This window comes from Callospermophilus lateralis, chromosome 1 (assembly GCF_048772815.1).
Source record: "Callospermophilus lateralis isolate mCalLat2 chromosome 1, mCalLat2.hap1, whole genome shotgun sequence".
NCBI lineage: Eukaryota > Metazoa > Chordata > Mammalia > Rodentia > Sciuridae > Callospermophilus > Callospermophilus lateralis.
Window position 1 is genome coordinate 43724655 of NC_135305.1, and position 27945 is coordinate 43752599.

General features: G+C 37.8%; 1 protein-coding gene across 2 annotated transcripts in view; it reads right to left on the reverse strand.

Moving 5' to 3' along the window:
* The window catches only part of Cttnbp2 (cortactin binding protein 2), a 141110-nt gene extending 114455 nt beyond the window's left edge, over positions 1-26655 (reverse strand). Inside the window, exons 1-3 of one of the 2 annotated variants that reach the window (XM_076861734.2) lie at positions 26561-26655; positions 24989-24994; positions 15411-15518 (exon numbers count right to left, since the gene is read on the reverse strand). In XM_076861734.2, the coding sequence (XP_076717849.2) occupies positions 15411-15518; positions 24989-24994; positions 26561-26641 (195 nt within the window). In that variant the 5' untranslated portion in view covers positions 26642-26655. The remainder of the gene's footprint in view (positions 1-15410; positions 15519-24988; positions 24995-26560) is intronic. The other variant, XM_076861726.2, reaches the window with a different exon arrangement.
* Between the last annotated feature and the right edge of the window lie 1290 nt (positions 26656-27945).

Here is a 27945-nt window from a genome sequence, read left to right on the forward strand (position 1 = left end):
AACATGGGTGGTCTGCCCAGAGTGTGAGGAGGAAGAGTTTGTGAGTAGGGGTGACAGGGAGTTGGTTGCTGTGACCATGGGAAAGGGTGGATCCTTTATTTCTGCTCAGAGAAACTGAAAGCAGCTAAGAGTGAAGCAAAGGGAAGTGGCATGTAAGGTCTCAGGAGAGAGAAGAAAGTGTACAAGAATCTAAGAGGAAATGTCATCCAATTCCCAAGCAGCACAAAAGGCCATGAAGAGGGTATGGTCATGAGTTTAAAGTGAGACCAGCCAGCAAGGTGGGGTGGTGCCTCTGCAATCTTGCACAGCTGTATCGTGTGAACATTAGTTAGGCAGGAAGTTTAATTTAACAAGCACCAGGATTTTGTCTAGAGAGGCCAAGAGAATTGGGGACATAAGCAAAAGAGGAATTGCAGCAATCTAAATGAGTAAGGAAATGTCAGGACAATTGAGGTTTTATTAAGTAACTGATACTCAGTAATTAAAGAACCTTAATGCTCAAGAATATCTAGGGACATGTTTACAATATATTGAGAAAGCAAGCAGGTTGCGTAGATTACTATATAGACCATAGTCCTCCCACTTTTTTTTTTTTTTTTTTTTTTTTTTGAGAGAGAGATGTGTTCATTAGTGCAGAGGAATATGGTTACTTCTGAGTGATGGGTAAGTTCCCTTTTTTGTGCTGTACAAGATAGTCTACAGAGATAATTTATTACTTTGATAATTAGAGAAAACGATATTTTAAATAGAATAGCAGTTAAAATTCTTTGCAAATTATGTCCTTTACAATTGTACTCATCTAAATTACATGTTTCAGGTAGTCCAAAATCAAAACAGGCTCTATCAATGTTAATCAAAATAACATTTTTACAAGCAAAAATGTATTCATTTGGGTTGTGTTCACCTATGAAGGACTTTCCAAGGTAGAATGTTGAAGGCTTGTTGTTCACTAGCATGTATCTAGATGGTGTAATGGACATAATCTGTTGTGATTAGTTAGGTATCCTTCCTGATTCACTGGTGCCTGCATGGTTTTTGTTGTTAAATATTTTAAATATCATTTCAGCTCATAGCCAACAGAAAAACAGCCAATAAGAGAATACAGAGGATAAATAAAGTTCTGATTCTTCAATCATATGATATACACTGTATGATTTATGAATGGAAGAAAGACTGAAAATATTTAAAATGTGAAGAATCTAAACCTGTGTTGTATAACCTGATTCTAACTATGTTATGGTGGGAAGATTACTGGAGGTTACTTTTTTCTGCCCCTCCCCCCAGTATAAGAGATGAACCCAAGGACTGTTTACCACTGAGCCATATCCTTACATCTTTTTATTTTTTGAGACAGGGTCTCAATAAGTTGTCCAAGTCAGCCTAAAACTTGCAATCTTCATGTTTCAGTCTCCCTTGTAGCTGGGATCACAAGTTTGTACCACCATACCAGCTTGAAAATTTTAAGTCAGTAATTTAACAAGCAAAGGATACATGCTTCCAGGAAGAAAAGGAAGTATAACTTTCTGGTAGATGAAGAATTAAAATTCAGTAATTAGGAAAATGGGATCACAGAGAAAGCCTAAAACCATCTTGCTCCCTGAGATCACGTACAAAAAAAGGAAACAAAATGAGATATGGACTACATAAAATCTCACACAATATTATCAATCCAGTTAAAAAGAAAATTAATGAAGAAACATTTTGAACATCCATTGGAGCCACTGTTGCAATTTACAAGGCTGATATGGTTTAGTTACCATAAATATTTTTGCTAATGCAAATGTTAAAAACTTTCCATTATTGCTATCTGGTAATCTTCATCCCTCAGCTAAAGTATCACAATTTAAAAGCCAGCTTCCTGAATACTGTGATTTTTTAAAGCAAATATTTGTGTAATTTAATATCCTCTCATAAGTCTCTATTTTTAAAAGGATAGCTTAACTTGGTATAAAGCAAAAAATGTTAGTGAAAGTTTACCAAAAGTTACACTTGGTTAGTTATGATTTAAAAACAAATTGACTTAGAGACAATTTGAGACTCTAGAGACACCAGAGAAACACAGCAACCAGGCCCAACAAAAGACCACAGACAGTTCTCTGGTAGGAAGAAAGAGCTGAATAACAAAATTTTAGATCACAGGGTTACCAAAGTGCTTATAACGTTCTAAGTCATTTGAGGAGTGCTAGAAAAAAAAAAAATGCAGCAGAAATTTTCAAAGCAATAAAAAGTAGAACCATGAGCTTGTGTTGGCAAGTCCAAAAAGCAAGCATGTAAAAACTGATGAAATTCCAGTAAGTTTGATTAGAGGTAATACTCGACAAAATTATTTCAGCGTATAGGAAACGCTCATCTAATGACAACCAAAGTACTTAAAGCATATTCATAAATTCATAATATAAAAACATTTGCATTACTGGAAGTCACCATACATTCTGGGAAAAACTATTATAAGCCCCAATTAGTTGACATCAACTCTCATTTTCTTTTAGGAACATTGATATAACTCTGTTCATGGTTTTGCTCCACATTCAAATTTTTTTTCATAAATACTGCTTTGCCTAACCACATTTGAATAGAAATGATATATTTGCTCAGAATGAAAATGAGGAACAAAAAATGTTTAAATGAGGAACCATTCGCAAACGGTATCAGACCATCCTGGTAAATGGTTGGAAGGGCACACAGCCCCACTGTTGACTTAGAGGAGCTACGGAAGTGCCAGTTCATAGCCCATCCCTTATCTTCACTTTACCTCCCTTTCATTTCTGTCTATGAATAGTAAGTAAAAGCACTCATTTACACCCAGCTATCACATTTTATGTAGGTTTTGCTAAAAACAATGGTGACCAGTTTACTAACACCTCCAAATTGAAGAGGCACAGAAGAAATTTTAGACCTGTCCCCAGAGGAGTTTGCTTTTCCTGAGACAATAATTGCAATGTTTCCACCCAACTCAGATATAACACAAATCATGTGACTTGGCCTGTTCTCATTTTATTTTCCCTACCAGGAAGCATTAAATCCCAATCTTTTGCTTCAACTCAGCAGTTCAAATTCTGGTTTTCGTTCTGGACCTCAAGTAAGAGTTCATTAAAAGAAAAAAGATCTTATGACTGAAAGATTTCTCAGCCATTGTTCTAGTCCCTTATTTTCATATTCTTCCATTTTTGTTATTTTAATGCCACTTCAAATCTTATGTGGACCAGTTACAGATATAACTTTTTAGAGATGGGATCGGCTTTAGTCACCAAATTGCTCGCCCTGCTGCTTACAGAGCCGAAAGCCTTTCAATCCTAACACCTAATCAGCACCATGACAAAGGTTATACAAAATGTGCCTGATTTACAATGAGTGACAGGCCCTCAGATGAGTGGTTCTCAAACTTGGGCTTTCGTGAGTCACCTGGAGGGCTTGTGAAAACAGAATGCTTTGCACCAGTCTCACAGTCTGGGGTGGTATGTTCCAATAATCTGCATTTCTAACAAGTTATGAGGTGTTGCTGCTGGTTAGGAACCACACTTGCAGAACCAATGAAGTTCCTATTTCCTTAATAATTTTCAACAACTCATACTATCATACTAAGCATATACATGCTTCAGGTTGGCACTGAAAACCTCCTTGATAGAGCCCATTTTATGTCCCACTCCATCAGTCTAAGCACCTGTGCCCCAGTATCAGTTATCTTTGTACTCAGAGAACACTCAAATCTTGAGCTCATGCTATCTTTAATTCAAGTATACTTCTCATTGTTCTGTTCACTAATGTGCTCCTTCTTTAAGACTCCTGGAATGCCACCTTTTCCCAGAAGCCATCCATAATTTACCTTCATCAGAATTCTTTAGTACGTGCTTTACTGCAACACACAAGCCTGCTTTATCTTATAATCCAGTCACTATTAGCTAGCTTTCTTTCATAAATTACATAAGAAAGTGGTTAAGAAGACACACCTGGAATTAAAAACCCTGGGCCCAAGTTGTGCTAGATACTTATCAGCTATGTGTTACAGAACACAGTACTTAACTGTGAGCCTTAAAGTGAGATAACCATAGTATCTCCTTCCAAGGACACTTGTGAGGATTAAATGAGATAACTGACATCAAATACTAAATACCATGTTTGGTAGTAAGGGCTCAGCAAATAATAGTAGCAGTGCCCTAAAGGTATTAAAACATCTGGTCAGGTCTCTGTCTCTACCTTGAATCTGAGACTACTTGGCCAATAAAATATAAAGAAAAGTGACTGTCATCTAGGCTTTAATAAGGACCAGGCAGATTCTCCTTCCTGTCTCTTTGGGTGCTCACTATTGTATCCCAGGCTGTATGACAAGGAAGCCGAAGCCTGTAGTTATCTGAACTCCAAGAGAACTACAGATGTGACTCAATAGTTAAGTGCCCCTGAATTCAATCCCCAGTACCAAAAAAAAAAAAAAAAAAAAAAAAAATGGCAAACAGAAAAACACCTCTGTAAGTCACAGTCATACTGCTCTGTATTTTGAAGTACCCCAATGAATGATAAATAGTGGAAACTAATATCCACTTTGAAAAGCAAGGAGTCCAAAGGCTATCATCTGCAGAGGAGAGAGCGAAAGGAAACAGGGCATTGTAGCTACACAAAAAGGAACAGCTTCCAGAAGTTGTACAAAATCTAGGGAAACATAAGCCAATGGAGATCAAACCAAAGAAACATGTTTTCTTTTTATTAAATTTATTTAAAATCTTCCTATTTTGCTTGGTTTTTAGTATTTTTACTCTCACCTATTTGTATAAAAGATCTTAGAAAAATACCCTATTGATAATGACACATTATCTTAGTGCCTGGGTACTTTTCCATTATTACACTTGGTAGAAGTAGAACCTGTAATAATGGCTTGGGTCCTTTATTAGACCAAGTCCCATGAGTACCAGGACTCTCTAGCTTTCACTCTTCCCGGTGCCCAGTACAACACCTGGCATGGCAGTATACCCTCAATAAATATTTGTTGGATGAATGTTGAATGACTAGCACTAAAAAGGCTTTAGGGAGAACTGGAGCAGATGCCTGAATTACTTGGGTATAAATACACATAGACATAAAGTCCTAAGAAAAACAAAGTTTCTACCCTAATGATGAAATTGTTTTAGGAATAAATATTTGCTGTCACCAGTTAGAAAATAACACACACTTATGCTAGAGGAGTTATTTTTATTCACAGTCGTGTCTCTTCACGTCCTGCTAGTACCCCTGCCCCCCACACAAGATATCACCTGTATTTAGAACCATCATCCAGAATTCAAAGCTTTAACAGTGTCTATGGTAATTACTGACTCAAATCCCTCTTCTCCCTTTTTCTGTCAATCTATTTCCCAAAGTGGCTAACATAATCTCCTTTAAACACTATTTTTATCATATTTTTTTCTTATCCCACAGCCTACAGTGAATCACAATTGTCAACTGTTTGAATTTAAACACATTAAGAGTTTAACATATTAACAATACTCATTAAGGGTTTCTAAAGCTCTTCCACTAATTTCCTACTGTTCCTTCCATCTTATTCCCCAACACATCTAATTACCTTCCCATTGGACACAAAACCACATGAAACCCTCTGATATAGACAAGAAGAAATGACGAAAGTTGGCTTCTCCATTATACCAGTGAAGTTCCACTGTTTGACCAAGACTCCAGTGGGAAGCTCAATGCACTTTTGACAGTACCTAGGAAAATTTATTCGCAGCCAGTCCAGGAAGAAGACTCCATAACAGGAAATCATCCTCAACTATGTTAACTTCCAGGGATCATTTAGAAATATGTTTAAAATAATCTAAAACTGGTTTCTGAGAAAGGAAACTGAACTTCCTAACAAGGCCAGTGATACATCTGCATTTGAACATATTAATTACTTAAAATGTTCAGCTTTGCATCCACAGAGCCTGTATCACAACCCTGGCTTACATAATCTGCCCTCACTATAACTTCTACTGATTGGAAAAATCAAAGAATTATATATCTTTAAGAAAGTCAGTAAAAGTCTTTCATGGAAAACAATCTGAATTCCTATTTAATGACTCAATTTACTACCTGCTGGTTCTTTTCTTTTTCCAGATAGGAAATAAAAATAAGCTGACCAAAGTCTAAAGGAAAAAAAAAAAGTGAGTGAAATGCATCTACAGGAGAAGGGATTTAGTAATGGATGGGAAAGAACAGGTGCTTAGCAACTGTGTCTTTGTCAATGTGGAAACCTGCATTTCCTTATTGCAAACTTGAATCCTACAGCATTCACACATGCATGAAAGATGTTCTCTCTCATCAGATGACAAAATCACAGTCTAATTACAGAAAAGTACAAACTTTTGGTATGATAATTAATGAGAAAAAGAAAACATTAATAATCAATGATGCTTTTCTACATTATCATAATTGTCATTGGGTAAGATCTTAGAAGTCTTGAAGGATTTACTTCTGCTTTTAATTACCTGCAATCAGCTGAAAGGGAGCAGTGAATCAGTGTTTAAACACAGAACATTGATAATTTTTTTGTTGTTGCTTTGATTTCTGGGTAGCTTTTGATATTTACAATTTATTACAGGTGTGTGAGAAATGGTCTGGGATTTTGCAGCATTTAGAGTAAAATAAAGAATCCATGGATCATGACCCCAGCTCTAAGAAAATGCTTAGTTTCATTAGCACTGCCTTTGCAGAAAAAGAATGAGGAGAACGGAGGTTAGGAGTCAGTCAGAAACTGGTTTAAATTCTCTGTACCTCAGAGTCTCCATTCCTAGAGTGAGAGTACTATTGTGGACCTCACAGGATTTCATCGTGATAATAAGAGACAATTCATATCTAGTACCTGGCACATATCAAAACCCAAACAATGTTAATTCCTTTCCCATCTCCATGCCTTGCTCAAACTTCAACCTTCAGGCAGAGCAGGAACCCTGTGGAGAGCACACGAGTGTGAGCTTATAATACTATTTCCAATATACTTTGAAAGTTTCTGAAGTTCCTACTTGAAAGTTTTGCTTTTAAAAATGTTGGCTGGCAACATGTGATAGAAGTCACTTCTCTTTTTCTAAGATGCTCTCACAACTGACCACCAGGATCACAGACAGTGGTAACTCAAGCCCACAGAAATGATGCTGCTCCTAACTCTTTTGGCATGTGGTCTGACCATGCAGAATGCCCCTCTGACTTCATGACTACTTGTTTCCCAGCTTGCCATAGGCTTGCTGTGAAGATAGATTAACAGAGTAGATTAGCTTTGGTTCCTGTGCCGCACTGGCAGTCTGTGACTTAGGAAGTACGAGTTCCACCCTGAGGAAGAAGCATTAACACCCACTCCAGAAGACAGGAAGCAAGTGAACAGGATCTGTCCTATAACTTTCAAGGTTCACAGAGACTATGAGCAGTGCCATGTGGCATATTACATTGTCCACTCCTCATAATACAAATGCATCTGCATGTGAGGCTGGGAGGTGTGATATTAAAGTACCTACCCATCCCATCTGCCTAGAGATTTAAAGGCCCCCTTGAGGACAGAATGGCTGGGATGCCCAGATGTCAGCATATGGGAGGTTTGTTCCCCTTGACTTGGCAAGTCTCAACCTTTACCATGGATAAAAATTACCACTCAAATATACAAAATTAGGCTGATGTACTCTGTGGTAAGTTAAGAGCTTCCTAAGAGTTTATTATCCACAATATTTTAATGCCCATATGAGATGCAATTATAATTTGATATAGACACTGAATGAGAACTCCATTATATTTCCCATAAGAGAATTTCATGAGAGGGATTCAGGGCTGTTAAAGAGGTTGTCCCCTCTAGCATCTCAATTTTGTATGGAGTCATTAGGTGACCATAAAAACTGCAATGGCCCATTCAAAACAGGCCAACATGGATGTATTAGAGCAGAAAAAAATTCAGACACTGTTGAAAGATCCTATACTTTCTTGCCAACCCCCTTTCGGAACTATGTGAAGCTAACTTCTGCTATTTTACCCAAATCCAGATGAAAGAAATAAGAAGGAATTTGATTTTACAGTTAAGTACACCACTGGAACTATACATTTGTCTTCAATTCTGAAAGAAGAGGGCTTTTAAAAATAAAATTTCATATAAAAATCTGAACAGAAAAAAATTTTAAATAAGTATCTGAATTGAGGTGAAGTGGATTGGAGAAAACAAAACTGAAGATACAATTTTGCCTTTCAAAAAAAAGATGTCAAGTGGAGAAATTCATCAATATTAATTTAAACCAATCTTAACTAAAAATCATAATCAGCTAACTCATAACAATTCAGAGAAAAACACTGTCCATTGGCAAGGAACAAAAGTGATAGGAAGCCAGTTTTCCACACTTGGGGAGAGGGAAACAACTAAAAACTCAGATGGCCTGATGGTGTTCTGTTCCCTCTCAGCTGTCCTGTGTCAGCTTAGCAGCTAGGGAGACCTGCATGTCTTTTATCCCCATACTGCCAGTGTATTTTAAATATTTACATTTAATAAATTTCGAGGCAAAAATAAAATGCAATAAAATTGTGCATAAAAAGAAAAGATTTTATTTTTTTTAGAAAATGTAAATCAAACTGAAATCTTTCTCAAGTGGAAACACTCCAATGGCTCCCCACCTGATATTGGGTCAAATGTAGCCTTACTGTGGCCTTCACTGTATGGCCCCCGCTCCTCATCTGGTCCTGTGCCATTCTTTCCTATGCTGCCCCCATTTGCCCGAACCACTCTCCACCTAAATTCATGATGTCTCTCTCCATTGCCAAGTCTCAGGAGGTGTCTCCTCCTCAGATAAGCCTTTCCTGATCATTCTAAAATATCACTCCTTTCCTTATCTCTCACAGCATTCCTTCTTTTTCTTCCATAATTATAATTTGTACTTAGATAAATTTGTTTATTGTCTTAAAATCAAATAAGCAGGAAGTCCCTTGGCTTGAGGCTGTTTCCATACTTTGGGTTTCTATATAACAACCAACCACATAACTCCAGATGTATATAAATATAAACCTAATTTAGAAGTTAAAAAAAATTTAAAAAGCAGCTCAGTATCAGCCAATCACAAGGAGCTGAGTTTTATCCAATCACAGACTTCCAACTGATCAGACACATCCAAACAAGGCAAATGCCTAACTGCAACCAATCCTTGTTCTGTCTACAATCATTGCGCAAACTGCCCAGCAGAGTTCTCTAAACCTTTTCTGATTCTGTACACTGCCCAATTCTTTGTTCAAACAAATTTGTAAATACAATTTGTCTAAAGATTTTCTTTGATCACTTTAACACCCATCTCTCCCACTGGAGTCTAAGATCCATGGGAAAGAAATAATGCTTCTTGTTCTCCACTGTACCCTTGATGCCCAGAACATGCCTAGAGCATAACAAAGACAATAAATATCAGGTGACCAAATGCACAGACTTTTCCACTCAGTTCAAGTACCACTTGAGACATGGGATATGACTTTTTCTGTCTTTTTTCATTTATTCAAAAACTATTTACATTTGACTCAGAAAATTGGAAAGTTAGAAACATAAATCTTAAATATTTTTAAATGCCATAGATAAGAAAAGCAGAATTCTAAGAGCACTGCTTTATACCCTGATTTCCTCTTACAATCAAGATACATAACTAATCATAAATGTAATAAAGGAAATTTCCACAACAACTCAAGGCTTGTACTTCAGACTCTGAATGTTAAGACCAGGTGGCTAAATTGTAACAGAATGCCTTAAGGGAACACCTTGTATTTTCAGATCACATGGGAGTAATTCTGAACTGATCATTGGATAGTCCCCCAAACTGTAATAATCTTCAAAGTGTTTAAAATATATTCCTGGTTTCACCCTATTTGTAGTCCTGGTTTTATCCTGCAACCAATGTGGATCAAGTGGTATATCACAGAGATGGGAAGGCCTCATCATTGCTTTTCTTATATATTCATGACATCATGAATATATGATGACATCATAAATGTCTATATTCAATAGATACAAATATATCAATAATGTATTGATAATAATCAGCAAGGAAGCATCATTCGCTGATTACTAAACGGACCAGAAATTATAACAAACACTTTGATCTGTTGCAACATCACCTTCATTCCAGTATATAAAAATAAGATTGTTTTACCTGATTGTCATCTATTTTTTTCCACTAATGATAACTGTTCAGAGAAAATACAATTTCTTAAAAAAATCAAAATTGATAGTTCTTGTGTTTGTCTTACTGGACAAAAAAGAAAGATATTTTTAAAACCATGAGCTATTTGGACATTATGAAAACCGATTTGCCTGCAGAAACAACACAAAATCTGGTCAACACACTTCTTCCTTTCCCTAAACAGGCAAAAGTGTTATCTCAACAGGCAGAGAAAGAAACAAATTAATTTGTTTTCATGAGCTCAGCTCAGCAAACTCATTCATTCATTCATTCATTAAAATGAACAGCATAAAAAAGGCGTATGTCTTGGTCAATCAATTGTCTGCATTCCTAGGAGAATTTTGAAATACAAAAGGCTGCATATTTTATTTAGTTGAAATGAATAAAAAGCGAGACTGGCATTCTTTTATCAATATTTAACAGATGTGACATATGAGAAACACACAATCCAGTAGCTATTTTGAAAATTAAAGTGAAAGCATTCTTCTACTTAAAGAGATATCCCTTTGGGTCTGGAGATGTAGCTCAGTGGTAGAACACTTGCCTAGCACCCATGAAGTTCTGGGTTCAATCCCCAGCCCTGGAAAAATAGACTGCCTCTGTTTTATGTCAAGATTCCAGCACTGAGCCATGAACCATAAAAGACTTTTCAATTTGAAAAATAAGACATTTAGGGGCTGGGACTGTTGCTCAGTGATACAGCACTTGCATGGCATGCATGAGGTTTAGGGTTCAATCCTCAATACTGTATGGAAAAAAAAAAGAAAAGAAGAAAGAAAAAAAAAGGAAAAAAAATTTAAGTTCTGCATAAAAAACTAGAGCGTAATTTTAAATAGTAAAATATGTGGCATGTTTCAAAAGGATCATGGAATTTGCTAAAGGCACATTTTCAGGTTAACTTTTAGTTTTAAAGAGTCAAAAGTTTCACAAGAAAATCATTGTATCATAATGTGACATATTTGAATCAACTTTGAGTTCTTATATTCATTCTAGCAAACATTTTTAAAAGTAGCATTTCTTTGACCAGTGTTGCTTTAAAGCAGTGTTTCCCAAGTAGGGCAACATGTTGGGGCAACATTTTTTCCCTAATGAGGAGACCTTCTTTGGTTGTCATGAGTGAAGAGGCCACGGTAGGATGCTTTTGAATATCTATGACATACAGGACGGCTCCCTCTACCATAAAAAATATCCAGTCTCATATATCAACAGGAATGAAGTTGAGAAACCTATTTTAACTTAAAGAAAAATCATTTAAAAGCTTTAACATTGAATTTTGAATTCAAAGAATAGATCAAGTTTCTGAAAAGATGATTCCAGGCAAACTCTGAACATAGTAAGTTAACAGTAGGATCAAAAATGACATTATTCAGATTATTTTTAAAACATACTAAGTCAGGATACAACTTTCTAAAGAGACAATTTTTGGCATAATATACCTCCACTTACATGTGCTTCATCCTGAACAAATACTTACTGAGGGAAAGTGAGAGAGGAGGATATGTATCCTATGTTATCCTATCTAGGATGCTTCGTAAGATTATACCAAGATAAGAGCCCTCTTTCTTGGTCTTTCACAGGTTAAGATTCTCTAAAGTCCCCTCTTCTTCCACAGAGTGGCAAGCCAGTGCCATTTTCCAGTCTTCTATGAAACTAGATGTGTCCACAATTTCTCTCTAATGCTCCTCAGTGCCCTATGTAGAAGAAAGCTTGTGCTCAAGGGAAGTTACTTGCCTTCCACTTCCTCTCTCTCCTAACCACACACTGAGATGTGGAGCTGGCTTTGATCCAGTTTCAACCACACAGATGAGGATAACTCCCTAAGGAGAGTTAAGAGACAGAAATAACCTGGGCTGCTGAATGACCACTCAACATAGAGCTGCCCCTCCAGTTGGGATCACTCACTCCAGAATGTCATATGAGGGGGGCGGGGGAGAGAAATCAATTTCTGTGGTATATTGGGTTTCTTTGCTACGGTTGCTTGTACAAGGCAATTCTATGATCTGATAGTCCCCAGTGTTATCAGAGCTATCTGAAGAAATCATTATATCTGAAGAAATGTTGAAATGGCTAACTAAAAAAAAAAATTCAATGCAAACAATAATTGGAAGTCTGGACTATACAGTTAGTCTATCAATGAAGGTTAGGAGGAAGAACTGCCATGTCTTTAATACAATCATTTCTCATTTATTTAACCTAAAAGAAAAAAAAAGTATGGAGGAAATCCGAAGGTAACCACTGAAGACAGTCACTATTTCAATGAAAAAAAAAATCCATGTAAACTCATGCTAATGATAGCAGGCTGAGCCCTCTACAATGCAGGCTGAAACACATAATTTTGTCATTTTAAAGTTTTATAATTATATCATTTTTTTCATCATCTTGTCTTTGTTTCACTTTGACTAAGAAACTAACAAAAATACTTGTAGTAAGAGGAGGGAAAAGAAATGCAGGCCAAAAGACAGCAATCTGAACAATTATCCTTGAATTGCTAATTTCTGGATAAAATTGTGCACTTGAATTTTGAAGATTCAATTAAATTTAACTCAAAAGGCTCTGTGGCTATCTTGCTATTGCTGCTTCTCTTTTAACACTTCCTCTAATAAAACTCCAAAATATTTCCTTCTGGGCTTCATTTGAACATATATACTTATTCAAAGATGTACTGCTATCTCACGTGAATGAGAGGCAATCATTGACAAAATGTTTTCTATGAGATTAAAGTGGACTCAGTTCAGAGTTTTGCAATTCAATTAAAGTAATTAATATTACTTTTTAAAATACAATTTCCCCTTCAATAAAAATATTGTATTAAATAAAAAAGAAATGTGGGAGGGAAAGGCAAATAAATGACACATTTGGATCTAAGTAAATATTTCAGTAGTTACGGTGAATGCTCCAGGGAATTAACAGTCAATCAGTAAATCACCACAGAGGGTCTATGCTGGCTGGCTACCATTGGTATATGAAGATGACATTATTACCTATTCTTAAAAACAGGGTCACAAATATGTAAATATATCATATCATCATAATTAAAGAAAAAAGAAAGTTTTTGAAAATCTCCATATACACTGAGTTCCCCAAGGGAGGTTGTGTGAAAATGAACCTAGAAGACTCCCATGCACACCACATTGTGATCTTAGACAGATCAATATCTCTTTGGGCTTCCTTTTTGTTTGGCTGGTTTTAGTCTATAAACAAAGGAGTCTGGTCTTAGCCAGTGCTCCACAAGTGCCCTCCAAGGTGCCGTAGATACAAGCAAGAACATGTTTAGTTTCACAATAATTGGCCCTTATGGAGTAGGGAGAAGGGTTGGGCACTGATCCAGAAACTGTCCTAGGTCCCCCCAAACTTTGAAATGTTCCTCTATACATTCCATACACAGTACACACATTCAAGCCAGGAGAGTAATTCCATGTATCCTAACAAGTTGTTTTAACAAACTGAATCTTCCAGGGTTTCAACTCCTATATAAATGTACACTTTTGCTAAACTTTACCTAAAGTCATTCTCTGATTTAAAAAGTCACCTCACTGCATCTGAGTCAATGTTATGGCACACTAGGATCAGAATTCTTTTATAACTAGTGTATACCTAGTTCAAAAGGCCATCTACTTTTTCATGCCTTCCAGTATAGTTATACTTTAGTGTATATGTTCAAAATACATCCAATTATAATTAATTCCCTATTTTCTTTATATCATAGTATATTGTGTAATGTATTGGTTTAATTTTTAGTATAATTCACTTACACATACAATTATCCATAAATTTCAGGGAAACATAGTAAATAATATTTTATAAAAAAATGAGACACAAGATCTGATAGGGATGCAAACCTCTGGTCTATGATACCAAGTGAGGCTTCTTGTAATCCTGACATTCCTTGATTCTATGAAAAATGTTCTCTTTGGCAAGTCACTATCAAGCCTTTATCTCTACTCCTACATTTGATAATGCAAAGAAATTTAATAATAATGCAAAGAAATTAAAAATAGAAATAGATATGGTTTCTAAGGCAACATAAAAAACAGACTTCACTAAATTTTCAAGCATTTTGTGTGCAATGCTGACCCCTTTAACATGTAAACAGAATGGATTAGAAAAATCCCTAAGGTGGAAGTGGAACTCTTCACTTCTGTTTGGTCTTAAGAGGCTATGCTATTTGCCTTAGCTGGTGACTATGCCCTTATCCTGTCCTTGAGCTGAAATTCACACATCTCAGTGATGTACTGCCTCAGCAATTCTCCCAAAAGTTCATTCAAGAATATGTATGTTCCTGGGGCTAGGGTTGTAGCTCAGTGGTAGAGTACTTGCCTAGCATGTGCGAGGCCCCAGGTTCAATTCTTAGTGCCATGTATAAATAAATAAATAAATAAAGGTTCATCAACATCTGAAAAAATAGTAAAACACAAACAAAAAAACAACAGAATAAAATGTTCCTAATGTGGAACAGGATGGTCATATCTCATAACAAAACTGCAAACATCTATTTAAACTTATTCAAAAAGCAACACCTTCAGCTCAATATTGGTCTGCAGATGGTACAAATATACTTTTCTAACACCAAATTGAGGGGTCGTCATACATCTACTATATCAACTTCAATTCTGTGAAAATATACTGAAGAAAAAAGAAAAAAGAAAAATTAAGACATTTAACATATTCTTTGCAATACTATGGAAATAGTTTTAAAAATACTGTAAGATCAGAAAAAAATAATAACCTATTTAAAGATATAAGTATTTATATATTTATGTAAATATAGATATATTTATAGATTTTTTAAACACTAAATTTCTGAAAATAAAAAAGTCATTTGTCATTTGTATAGGAAGAAAAAAGATCTAGTATCAGCAACATTTTTTTTTATAAATGACTCTTTATTTTTCCTCACTGCCAACATATCCAATGCAAGAAACTAAATTACCAGTCTTCTAAAAATATGTCTTTAACCAAATAAGTATGTGAAACAACAACAACAAAAAAATTGCTGGAATAATACAACTGACTTCTCAAGCCTTCCACAGTCAACAGTTTATTCTCAGTCCCCAACATGTAAAGAGCCATTTGACTTCAGTGTTTGTTGGCTTATAAAGTTTACAAGCTTATAAAGGGTTGGTGTCCGGAGTGAGGGGCACATTTTATCCTGATGGAACATTTCAAATCTATTTGATTTAACAATTAAAAACAGCTCTGCTAGCAGTGGCCTTTTGAGAAAAGAATGATACGCAAGGAGACCTTGCCCCAGAATGTTCTTACCCGCAGGGCCTCAATGACGAGGTCTCTGGCCTCCAGCTCCCCTTCCATCACACTCAGCAGCATCCGCAGCTCTGATTTACTGAGGGTGTCCACATCAAACTCTTTTTTCTGTAACACAAAATTTAAAATTTCAATGAAAAACTATTTCTTAAGAAAGATACATATATCCTACAGATATACGATAGGTCCTTTTTATCCCAGTGGTTCAGAAAAGACGCTAATATGCTGTTCAATTAAAGACAATCTATACCTTAATCTTTTAGGAGAGGTAAAAGCCATGATGCCACTTTCTCAAATCTCCCCTCTAAGGAGATATAGTTCCCCAGACTGCCTGCACACCTCAATCAGAATCTCTCCAAATTATGTGGCACACATTTAGAGTCCCTGGAGTTATGTCAAAACAGGCCTGGTATATGTCAGGGTGAGGTGGGGGCTGGTTGGAGGGCAGAAAAGAAAACACAGATGTATTCTTAGAAGGGTCCCAACATAAAGGCTCCTGGGAGGTTATTATAAATTCCAGGAGATCCAATAATAACAGGTCATGTTTATAGAACATTCTGCAGCAGAGGCCACTAGTACGCAACCTACAACCAAATCTGGCCCACAGATGTGTGTTACTTGAGCCACAGAAAAACTTTCCCCTACATTCAAACTACATTTTAAAAATTAAAAAAAAAAGGGAAAAAAAAGAAATTTGAAAATATCACCAAATAAATAAATACATAATTCTAGAATTGTGGCTTCTCTTCAAAAGTAGAATGACTAGGTAACCCCAGATTCACATTTCCAAAGGAAATAATCCACAGAGCCAACTAATAGTTACCCATTTCAAAGGAACATGTTCTTCATACTGCCCACCCTTCCCCAACAACATGTATACACATGTTCATTGCAGACAGATTCACTTTTAATAAGCCTGAACCACAACCCACTTACAGTTATTTGGGCCTATGGAACTCTACAATTATGTTATTGAAGTGCTTTCTTAGGCAAATTCCCTGTAGCTTCTTATTCTACAAGGAGGGCTAGGTGTGAAGCAGAGGCTAGGATAAGTCAGCCTTCCAGAGACACAGTTGCACTATGAGGAGTCAGCACAATGGCCCTGGGGTCATAACTTCTCATACAATACTCTCCAAGCCCTATCATGTTCTCCACATTCCTTCCATCATGACTACATCCAATCTTACAGCATTAAATCACATTAATATACCACTGGATCCAAATTCTTTTATCTTCAACTTCTTTCCTCACAATAACTTTTACAATTAGGTCTTCTAACATCTATATTACAGATAGAGTGGAAAGAAGATCAGTTAATGTGTTCTCAGCTGGGCCTGGGTGAGTCCAAAGACTGAAGTCCTCCAAAAACACACAATATGCTTCTCTCTTCTATGGAAACTTTCATTTGACTATCCCATCCTTGGAAGGAAACTCATATCTATCCCCAAATTTCTTGGTACACCCAACCTCAGAAGCTGTTCTTCAGTGCATTCCAGAACATTATTTCACATTTGTATAGCACCCAACGGTTTTCAAAGTATTCTCAAAGAACCAAATCTAATCCACATGACATCACCATCTCTGTTTTTTTAGTTAGGAAAACCACAACTCAGAGAAGTCAGATAACATAACACAGATCATGTAACCAGTAAATGGTAAAACCAGGACATCCAACCAAGTGCTATAATTTGTGTGCACACTTGACCATACAGTATCATACAGTATCAGAATTCCAGAATGCATTCTGTAAGTGCAGTAACAACTGGCTTAGCACCTACATCTACCACCAGATTGTCTTTGTGCATAAACAGGAGTAAACACAGCAGAGACCACGAACAACTTCAGGGGCTTTCACAAGACCTGACCAGACCTAGTCATATCTCACTTCAAAAGAGCCATCTGGAAGGGGACACAGTGATAAATGGGAAAGAGACAAGACCTAGATGGATCCCTTGAGAAAGATTTTAAAAGAATTTTCCTATGTAAATTATTTCTTCTTACACATACCCACTAGAGTGAGCAGTTATTTGGAAGGCAGGGACTAAAGATGGAAAAAGAGATGAGCTAAACCTATAGCAGGTTTGAAGGAGAGCACAGCTTAGAAGGCAACTCAGAGATGTCCCCTGTGAATAGTAAAATCCAATATAGCAGGTCCCAAACTCTACTATAGTATTATATCTTATATTTTTAAAAACTTTAGCATGTAAGAATCACCTGGAGACTTTAACTTAAAAAACAGGCTGCAGGTTTTCTACGTCTAGAAACTGATTCAGAATTTCTTGATTGTTAGAGAAGCTATAAGTTTGCCTTTCTAATAAGCAAGCTCCTTCTGGTGCTGCTGGTCCAAGCTGGATGACACTTTGAGAAGCATTTCAACAACTTGGTTGAGTCTCTGCTTTCTCATCTATACAATGGTAACACTAGCATCTACTCTGCAAAGTTCTTGTGAGGATTAAATAGGAACACATAAGTGAAGTAAGTGCTAAATAAAGGCCGGCAATTGTTTTTACTATCCCAGATGTTTTATGTAGGGAGTAGTGGGACACTGGCTAAGAGCCTATTCTTTGAAAATCTACCAGCGCAAGTCCAATAAACTCAGTTTATTGACAATGATGAAAGACAGACTTTTATTCTGTTTTTCCCCCCTACTTGAGATGGGAGAATAAGCTGCAATTCTTATGTGCTTTAAAAGGTAATGTTTTATTAATGTTGCTGCTGGTTGTTCTAAAGATTTTAATTAATTGTATGTTTTATTGTGCTTGTTTCCCTGAAGCTTCATAAGCAAAGCACTCCCTTTTAAAAACTAATAAATTATAGAAGACATTGCCAAGATTCTGATTCATGTTAGAGTCAGGAGAGTTTGCCCTGCTTCCATCATCACTGACATCACAACAGTGACCTGAAAACAACACTTCTGTTTTTCTATATACTACCATCAATTGATAGGGAAATTCATTTTTTAAAAAATGCATTGGCACACGCCTGTAATCCCAGCTACTTGGAAGGCTGAGGCAGGAGGATGGCAAATTCAAGGCCAGCCTCGGGAACTCAGCAAGACCTTGTCTCAAAATAAAAAAAAATAAAAAGAGCTGCAGATGTGACCCAGTGGTAGACCACCCCTGGATTCAATTCCCAGTAATGGGAATAATAATAATAACCACCACCACCACTACCACCTCTATTGTTATAGGGTTCTTGCTAAACTTTGTCACAGAATATTTTAGAAATCTATCTCACATCATAATATAGGTGATATATATTATTTTAGGTATGTAGTGTGTCTGCTTCCTTCTCCCCTATACCTCCATCTGTACTTCCTCACTAAAACACCACTCATTCCTGATTTCCAATAATAATATTTCCAATTTGCTATTCTCCGTATCTGACGTTCCCATCCCCTATTCCGGCAAAGCAGGGTTTAAAAACAAAAGTGCATGAAAACAGGTGGTGATCTTAAGGTTCTAGATATTTTATAAATAAATATAAAGCACTTTGGTAATTTTAGAAAAATAAGCAAGCTTAGAAGCAAAAATTCCAATAAAAACCTTCATTTTTGTTTCATATGAATGGGCATTCATCTGATATACATATGGGATAAAAATACTTAGATATAGAGAAAAATCATTAATGCCTCTTCACTCAAGAACAAAAGGAATTGTTTTAAATCTCTTGTTGATAAAATACTACCCTGGTAATTTAATTTTTCAAAAGAAAACAGAACAGATCCAAAACATACCAAATAAAAAATTAAGCTGTCCATCAGGGCACTCAAAAAAACACGAACCCCTCTACCCCAAGGAAATGCTCATAGTCTAAGCTTTCTTACACCTAGCTCTCATTTCTTAGCAACAGAAAGAAACTCAAAAATAAAAAATAAAGCATACCTGTTGGATTTTAACTCTAATGACTGCTCTTAAGGTCTGATGCATATGCCAGAAAAAGTACTATATGCCAGGGAAAGTGCTACTGAGGAATTGCACCAGATAGTATATGCAGTAAATGCATACAGTACGAACATCTGGCATGGATCTTATCTCATATGGGGGGAAAAAATCTGTCATGGCAGTGTAATCTAACCCAGGTCTATTCACCAAATAGAGAAGATATCCTCTTTCGGATACAACAAATCATGTATATTGGTGTATGCTATATTGATGCATTGTTTTTTATTGCATATTAATTTTTTCATGTTAAAGTAGCATATATTAATTATTAATTTGTTATAATTCATATATTTAGGCTTATATATAAATGAAAAAGGAGAGACACCCTTTTTCAACAGCAGTTTTGTACCGGGAATTACTTATGGTTGGTGTACAGAGGGCAATCTTCTCATTCAGGCTCAGTGAAGGAGAGAGAAGGAGAAGATAAAAACAGAACATGTCTGAATTGAGTCACCTTAAACTGCTAAAACTGAAAACAGTTCACCACCAAGGATACCTTACTCTCCTACCCCTAAATCTAAAACTCAGGGGGATTCTACAGTCACAGCCAAATGGGGCCAAAGGGCCTTGCCCATAACCTTAAAGAATAAATGGGGTTGGCACATTGATGGGATGCCAAAAAGCCTTCAGAACATGGTGAAGCCACCGTGGCTAAGTGCCCCTCAGGTCTCTATCCAAACACACCAGTCTTATCCGGGCTGCTAGGTGAAACAGTTCTATTAGGAATACACATTCTCTACCTCTGCCCAGCTTAAAACCCAGTGAGTTGTGCCGACATTTGATCAATCTCTCTTAAGGAAGAAAGAGTGAGAGTGTCTGAGAGAGCAGATGGCCTGGAAGGCACAAGAGATGTGGCTAATGAGCAATCAGCAAAGAAGGACAAGTCATTTCATTTGTTTGGTTCTCAGGTTTCTCATCAGTAAATATGGATATTGAGCTAATTGATCTCTAAAAACTCCTCCAGCCCCAAACATCCTAATTTCATTTACCATTAGGGTAACTGTATATATGGACTGAGAAAATTTAGGTCATCCCCTAAGACTGAAGGCCTATGAGAAATACTTGAGGAAAACTGATTTTACGTCTTTGCTTAGAAGTTGCAGAAATGTGTGTGGCTCCTCATTTAATAGTGTATGCTAATAGTAATGCACTTAGAATTTCCTAAGTAAGATTTTTTTTTTCCTTTGGGATAAATAAGGACCATAAAGAAGAGAAAGCAATGAAACATCTTGAAACTTCAAAAGGATCACAATTTTAATACTGAATTATTGTCATGAAAAAACTAAGTCCAACTTTCTAAGTACATAGAATATGAATTTAGCCAATTATGATACTTTTCATAAAGAATGTATAATGTTTCTCATGAATTCAGACCATTTTAAAATTTGTCATTACCTCTTGCCTTGAGATTATTCCTCCTGATTTCTCTCTCTAATTGGAAGAGTGAGTTTTCATGAGAGGATCACATACCTCTGATTCTGCTCTCCCTGGTCCTCCTTATTCTTCATATTCATCTGATACTTATCTTCAACAAGAAGCATAGCTTCCATTTTTGTATGCCCTCCTAGACTCTAGAAATCTTTTGTTCTCTCAATTTGGATTTAGAGTCTGTTGTATTAACTTATCTCTCAACTAATCATGTCCTGCCGGTTACATTTACTTACAGTACTAAATTTGTATTCTCTGGTAACTCTATTCCCTCACATTTACTAGATGTGTCAGGATAGCAAGAATACCACATCTTCACCTGATTTTATCAAATGTGTCCTGCCCCCAACTTTTGGTATTAAGTGCCTATTGCCTGCAGCATAAAACAGCATGAAATGTTGTAGCCCACTAAGGTACAACATTCTACAGACAACTAAGATACAATGCTACAGTCCACTCTAGAAGCAACTAAGTAACTGAGCATTCAATCAATCATTGATTGTTTAAAAAATCATTTAGAGTAACCTAAACTAGGGAAATCTTTAAAACAACATACAGAGAACAAAGGGTCCTCAACCACACTGCCTGGGGTCTTTTGTCTTTCCTACAAGACAAGGCACTTTCAGTGTATTGGGAGGAGGTAATACTGACAAGGAAACAATGTCAGGAAGGAAAACTGGTAATGGATGTAACTAATTTTAACTAAGAGAAAGCTGAAATGAAAAGCAGAAAAATGGCTCAGTCAGGGGTGACAGCATCTGATAATTAGGCCCAGCTACCTCCCTTTTCCTTCTTTCAAAACTCCTCTCAGTCTCCATTTCCTCTTCAGGGAAAGAATGGGCTGCATCTCAGAAAAATAAAAGTATTTCCACCTAATAATTGTCCTTTAAGAAGCTTGCAATGCATTGAAGAATATTGTCTTGATCTGTAGGTGGCAAATGTCAGCATGCTGATTTTCAAAGTGAAGAGGCTGGGGCATGGAAGGCTAAATTATACTCTTGCAGTTATGAAGCCCTTTTGTGGGAGAACTCAAGCAGACTTTTTGGAATCATTCCAGTTGTCTTTCCCATGAAACATAGCAATGTCAAAACTAAATAATTTACAAATAAGCACTCACTCCACAAGACAATGTTGACTTGATTATACTTCATTTACTATACTAACCTTGCAAATAGATCCTCAAGTTATTAGTTGTTTCTTAAAAATTTATTCAGAGATAATCTCCCTGCTAAAACCAGGTTCCACATTGATGACACCATTGTGTACACAGCATTAGTAACATGATGTCATCTTTGTAAAGGTTATTTATAAAAGATCAGACTAAAATTCTGTCAATCTTTACTGTCAATGCCATCATCATTACTCTCTGGTGTCTGTTCTCTATTTCTTTACCAAATCATCAAGGAGAAAAGACAAATCTCCTTTTCCAAGAGCTCCCATAGAGAGGATCCAATCAAGAGGATTCTTATAAAGGCTCTCTCTAAAGCCACATTCAGATGTGTTTAGGCAACAAGTACATGTAAATTGGGAAGAGATATGGCTTCATCCTTCCTAGATGCATTTATAGTTGAATTCCCATGGTTTGTGCATCTGCAGTCTATTCAAAAACCTTGCCTAACTGTCTCCTTCCTGGCCAGTCTTTCTTTTTATTCCCATTCTCTGTCTCCAGACTTTCCCACATTTCCACCTTATCCTCAATCATCCCCTCCTCCAAGTCCAAATGGGTAATATGGCCTTGACTCTACCGTCACGAGTCTTCTGGATGGAAGTGGTACAGTCACCACCACTACACCGCTAGCCTCAATCATCATTTGGAAGAGAGGTAATCTAAAAAGAAAATTAATAGTGTTTAATTTAAAATTAAATTAAAAATCTGGAAACATTTTTCAAATTCATTGAGAAAAGCAGTTTAGAAAGGGGTAAAATGAAAATCTTTTGATTCAAGGTCTCTAATATCTATAATGTTAATAAAAACCATAGAACAATAATTTCATTATAACCTGGTAACAAAATTTTCCAATTAGACAACCAACATTAATTATGATGACATAGCTTTTTAATGGACTTTCTTTTTTTTTTCATTCAATAGAAATCTGTAAAATACTTGCCATGTGACTGGCACTGTGATAAGTAACCTTTGATTTCTTTTGCAAATAAATTCACACAATCCTCTTTGAGTCTGTTCTCTCCTCGTCACATCCTTGATTACATGTGACCAACAGCAGATATCTGCAAATGACTGAGTACTAAGACTATGAAACATTTCTGAGCTCATAAACTTATGTGACACACATGAGGACAGAATCAACTGGCAATTCAGTCTAGGCATGAATTCAATTACAAATAATACAAATGTTTTTCTCTACATAAAACTGTTCCTGTAAGAAAAACAATGACAAGAGCAAAGGCAATGACAATAATAAAGTCCAAAGAAAACAAAACAGGTACAAACAGAAACATACTGCTTATAATTTTAGAAGAATAAAAAGCATCACACTGAAAACAGTCATATTCTAACCTCTGAGGAAATTTTATTTCAATTTTTGAAAAAATTAAACTATTTTTTTTTCTAAAACATACAGCTGAGGTCGAAATGGAAACCTCTGCACTCACCTTTGAAAGTCTTTTATATGTTTCATGACTTAAAGAACCCAAAGAACCAGACACAGGTGCACACTGCTTCAAGCAGTCTCTGTCCACATGCACTTTGTATTAATCCCCAGGTGAAATGTCCTCATTTTGTATGGCATTTCCAGATCCTTCCACTAGGAACCCTCTCTCTGCTTGTTTCTCCCAATACTTCTATTGCAAATTATTTGTGCCTCTCATAACACCACAATTTCTCCTATGATTTCTTGGTGTATGTCAGTTTCTATCAATGTGATACGTCACTTTAGGTCAGCAGAGATGTTACTCATGATGCTTCCACTTGTAAATGTTCAATGATATTCGATAAATCAGCAAATTTTATTTTGTGAAACTTTCAATATTTATAGTTGTCATAGAACAATTTAGCTTTTAAAAATTAGCAAAATCAACTAAGATTCTCTCATTGCGTTTACATTCAATATTGCCACCGAAACAACAATCCAGCCATTAAGTTGTTTTAATATCACTGTTGTGAATTTTTAAACAAACATTTTGTGCAAGTTTCTCTGTCTCTATCACCATGGCAACAAAATTTATACCTATTTTTTTGCATATTAGCTGCTAAAGAAAGCTCAGAATGGTAAGACTGCTGGTTGGTATCCCAAATATAGCTTTTAAAAGATCTCCATTTTCCTTTCATTCCTAAATTCTTTGGTGACAATAAAAAGCAGGAAGATTTTTTTTTTCCATACTGCCTTATCCATTAGGAGTTAAAATAGCAATATGGCCTATAAAAGTCATCACATTTGGCTAAGACACTGAAAATAACCCATGTCTCCCAGCATGGTTCACAGCAAAGACTATTAATATGATCCTATTGAATAATGTAACTGTTAGCCAGCTTTACACTTGGGATGCTTTCAGGATTCAAACAGCTAAGAACAAGGATCACAAACTAAATTTAAAACACTCCACTGAAAATGATATTAAACTGAAAACTATAAATTAAACTTGTTCCTAAGCAACAATCTAAATAGTCAAAACTTAGTGAAAACACTCACTTTCAAAAATAGCCTACTGCTTTGGAGGCTCCGCTGGCTCACTACTGCCAAATGTATATATAAAAATGCACAATATGTAAACCAATTTGAAATGAAATAAATCTCTAACATGCAAAAAAGAATTTCCTGCTAAAATAATCAGTTCTCTTTTAAAAGAACTCAAAATGCATACATATGCCTTTGATTTTTAGCTATTAGATAAGAAGCAATTATGACAGATATTTCTCTGCCTCTTCTTTAATGTAATCTATCTATACCTGAAGGGAATGATAAAAATGGACCATGCATTTTTAAGTCAAATTTATTTTGAAAAATATTATGCCCAGTTGTACTGCATAAGGCAGCAAAATATCTTTAAAATCGAGTTTTTTTTTAAACTATCAGATGGAGACTTTTGCTGCATCTGAGAACCCCAAAGGATTCTATGCAAATAACAAAGGAGGTTCATTTTCACAGATTTTCCATGGTTATTCCCATTGACAAGCCTAAAATCATCAAATCCCCAATGATCAGCAGTGAAATTCAGACTCCTAAAATTTTAAAACAGAGAGGGGACACTGACCTTGTTAATTCCAAAAGCCTCTTGTAAACAAGGTGGTGTTTATAATCTAACGAAACTATATGTCAGCTACACATCACTAATCAGATGGCTGGGCTTGGTTTAATTGCCAGGTGATTAAAATATTGAGAATAGAAAGAAGCTCATTCTACATAGGCTAAACAAACAAATCCAACCTTGCTGATTTACAACATACCACCTCCTTTTCCTTTCATTGCCTTTCCCTCACCATCTTTTGGGTATATAAGTACCCAATCATTTCAGCTTCCCAGAGAGGTTTGTTGTTTTAACATCTAGCTTTCTTATTATACTTTGGAGAGGAGAACTCAGAGGGTGAAAAGATTTCACCATAAATCTTTTAAAACTCCACATTTTCCACACTAGGGATGAAAATTCAATTTTCGCAAAAGTTTGAGCTCCAAATTTGCCAGTTTCACAAGCGGAAATCAACAGCCCTCCTCCTCCGTTTCTCCTTTCCTTTTCAAGCACAACTCCTCTCACCCCCAGTGCCTTCCTCCACATCTCTCCTCTCCCTCTCCAGAAAGCCCTACCTCCAGAGGTGGGAGGAAGTTAAAACAGCCCGTGCTGTTTACGCCCTGCCCTGCCCTCTGCTGCCTCCCGCAATGACTTCTCTCAGGTGGTGGGAGGAACGAGGGGGCGTCCACGCCCGGCTCACTCCATCCCACCCCGAATCCTCAGCCGGAGCGGCGGGATCGCGCCAAGAGTGGGAGGTGCTCCCAGATCTGCTTTTCTTTGCAGATCTTTGCAGCTCCAGAGAAGCTGGTTTTCAAGCCCTGATAAGGTTTTTGCACCCAGGAAATGTGGGTCCAGCCCTCATCAGGGAAAAGGCTGGAAAACACCAAGTGTCAACACATGGATGTATTCATGGTGCTAAACACAGGATGAGCCATGGGAAGCAGCCCATTTGGCTTCCAGACCCCAGGTGAAAACAATATTCAGAAACCAGGTGCAGAACCTCCACCTTGCCAGGGCATCGCCTCTGGAAGAACGACACCACCACCACCAAGTGATGGAGCAGCAAGCAGCTACCTAAAGTGCTGTCGCTCAGCTGCAGCAGCGCCTACAGCTGGGCGCGGGCCTCTCCCAACTGGCCTCCCAAAGGCACTCGAAGAGAAACACACAATGGGCATCCCCACACCTGCTTGGCGATGGCCCGCCTCCCTCTCCCTGCTTTCCTGAGTCCACTGAGAGGTGCCAGGCACCCCGGGGACACGCGCTCACAGCCACGCGCACAGCGAAAGGTGAACAATGGGGGGTCAGATTCGACAAGAAACACACTCAGCCCTCGCTCCGGGTCAAAATGCCCCCCGGTGGAGGGAGTGGGCGTAATGGTTGCACAGGACACGCACAGGGAGCCCTAAAGGACAGAAGGGATCCCTAACCCGGGTGGCCGCCCCGTCCCACTCAAACCAGCCCCTGGCCCGGGAAGCGCCCGAAGAAAGGGATATCTAGAGGTGTTCGGGATTAAGGAGCGTCCCCGGGACGGGAACCGGGATCCAGCGACCCGCGTCTACACACCTCCCGCGCCCACCCCGGGAACTCGGTTACCGCCGCCTCCGCCGTAGCCCCTGCTGCGTCTTCGGGGGCGCGGGACAAGTCGGGCTCGCAGCTCGCGCCGTCCGTCGCCATCTTCCTGCTCTAGCGGATCCGAATGCGAGCTCGGAGCGGCGGCTCGGGGCTCAGCCCTCTCCGCGCGGGCGGCGCTTAACCCGCTGCGGGCCGCGGGCGCTCCGAGCCGGGCCGCGGCACTCCCTCCGCCCCTCGCCGCCGCCCCCGCCACTTAACCCGCGGCGCGCCGGGGCCGCTCAGCCCGCCCCGCCCCGCCGCCGGCCTGCGCAGTCCCCGCGCGCGCCCGCTGGGGACCAGAAGAGGGACGCGACCCGGACCCCTGTGGGCCAGCGCGCGGATGGAGGAGCCAAGGACACCGACACTAGAAGAGATGAAGGAAAGAAAGTGCCCACAAGGCGATCTCCAAGCAAGCCTCCACCAAGCCAAAAGCGCCGCACAGACCCGATTCAAAGGCAGGCTCCTGACTCTGAATTCTCTAAAATCAAGGGAAATCCTTCACTTAAGCTCCCTCTACCCACTCCACCGTCCGCCAATTAGAAATTACTTAACGAACCCTTCTTAAATTTCTTTTTCTTAAATTTTCTTGCCGCCAGGACATTTGTACCACCTTTACATATGTCTTTTACCCTCTGTGTACATACACCTGGCTTTGTTTTATCCTGTCATCGGTCTGTGGTTCTTCTCCCCAAACTATCAACTCCCAGATGAAAAAGACAGGTTATCTTTTAGTGCCTTTCATCTTCATCGGGTACCTTCCTATGCAGTCTCCTTTTCAAAGAAAGCTAAGAGGCCCGTTTTTGTTCTACAGACTCCCAAAGAAGAGGCCCTGTTTTGTTCTTTAACTCCTAAGTCGGATGTCTCCTCTGAAAAACTTAAGTGTTAAATGTCATAGCTTTTTAAAGGAAGGTTAGAAGAACCTTATGAAAGAGGTTAGAAGACTCCCACCCCTGCATGTGAGGACACGTGGATGCGCACACACACCTTTGTTAAATTTGATTCTATAGTGCAGAGTGCCTGGCTAGCACGAGAGAGGCCTTGGCTTCATTCCCTCAATATTGCAAAACGGAAAAAAAAAAATTCTTTGGGAAATACAGGGCTCAAGAATTTAATAAGATGAGTGAGGCCCAAACATTAATTTTCCCATCCTGCATCTGATTCAGTGCCTACCCTTTCTTGCCAATTTGCAGAATGTGAAAATCTATCACCTTATCAAGACCATATGGTACAGCCCTTCCCAAATCTCCAGATCCCAGGAACTGTGTTGAAAGCACAAAATCAAATTGAGGCATTCAAGCTGGGTCTCAAAGAAGTAAAATCAAACCACAATGAAATCCTGTACTTGAAATTCTGGAAGATGAATGACT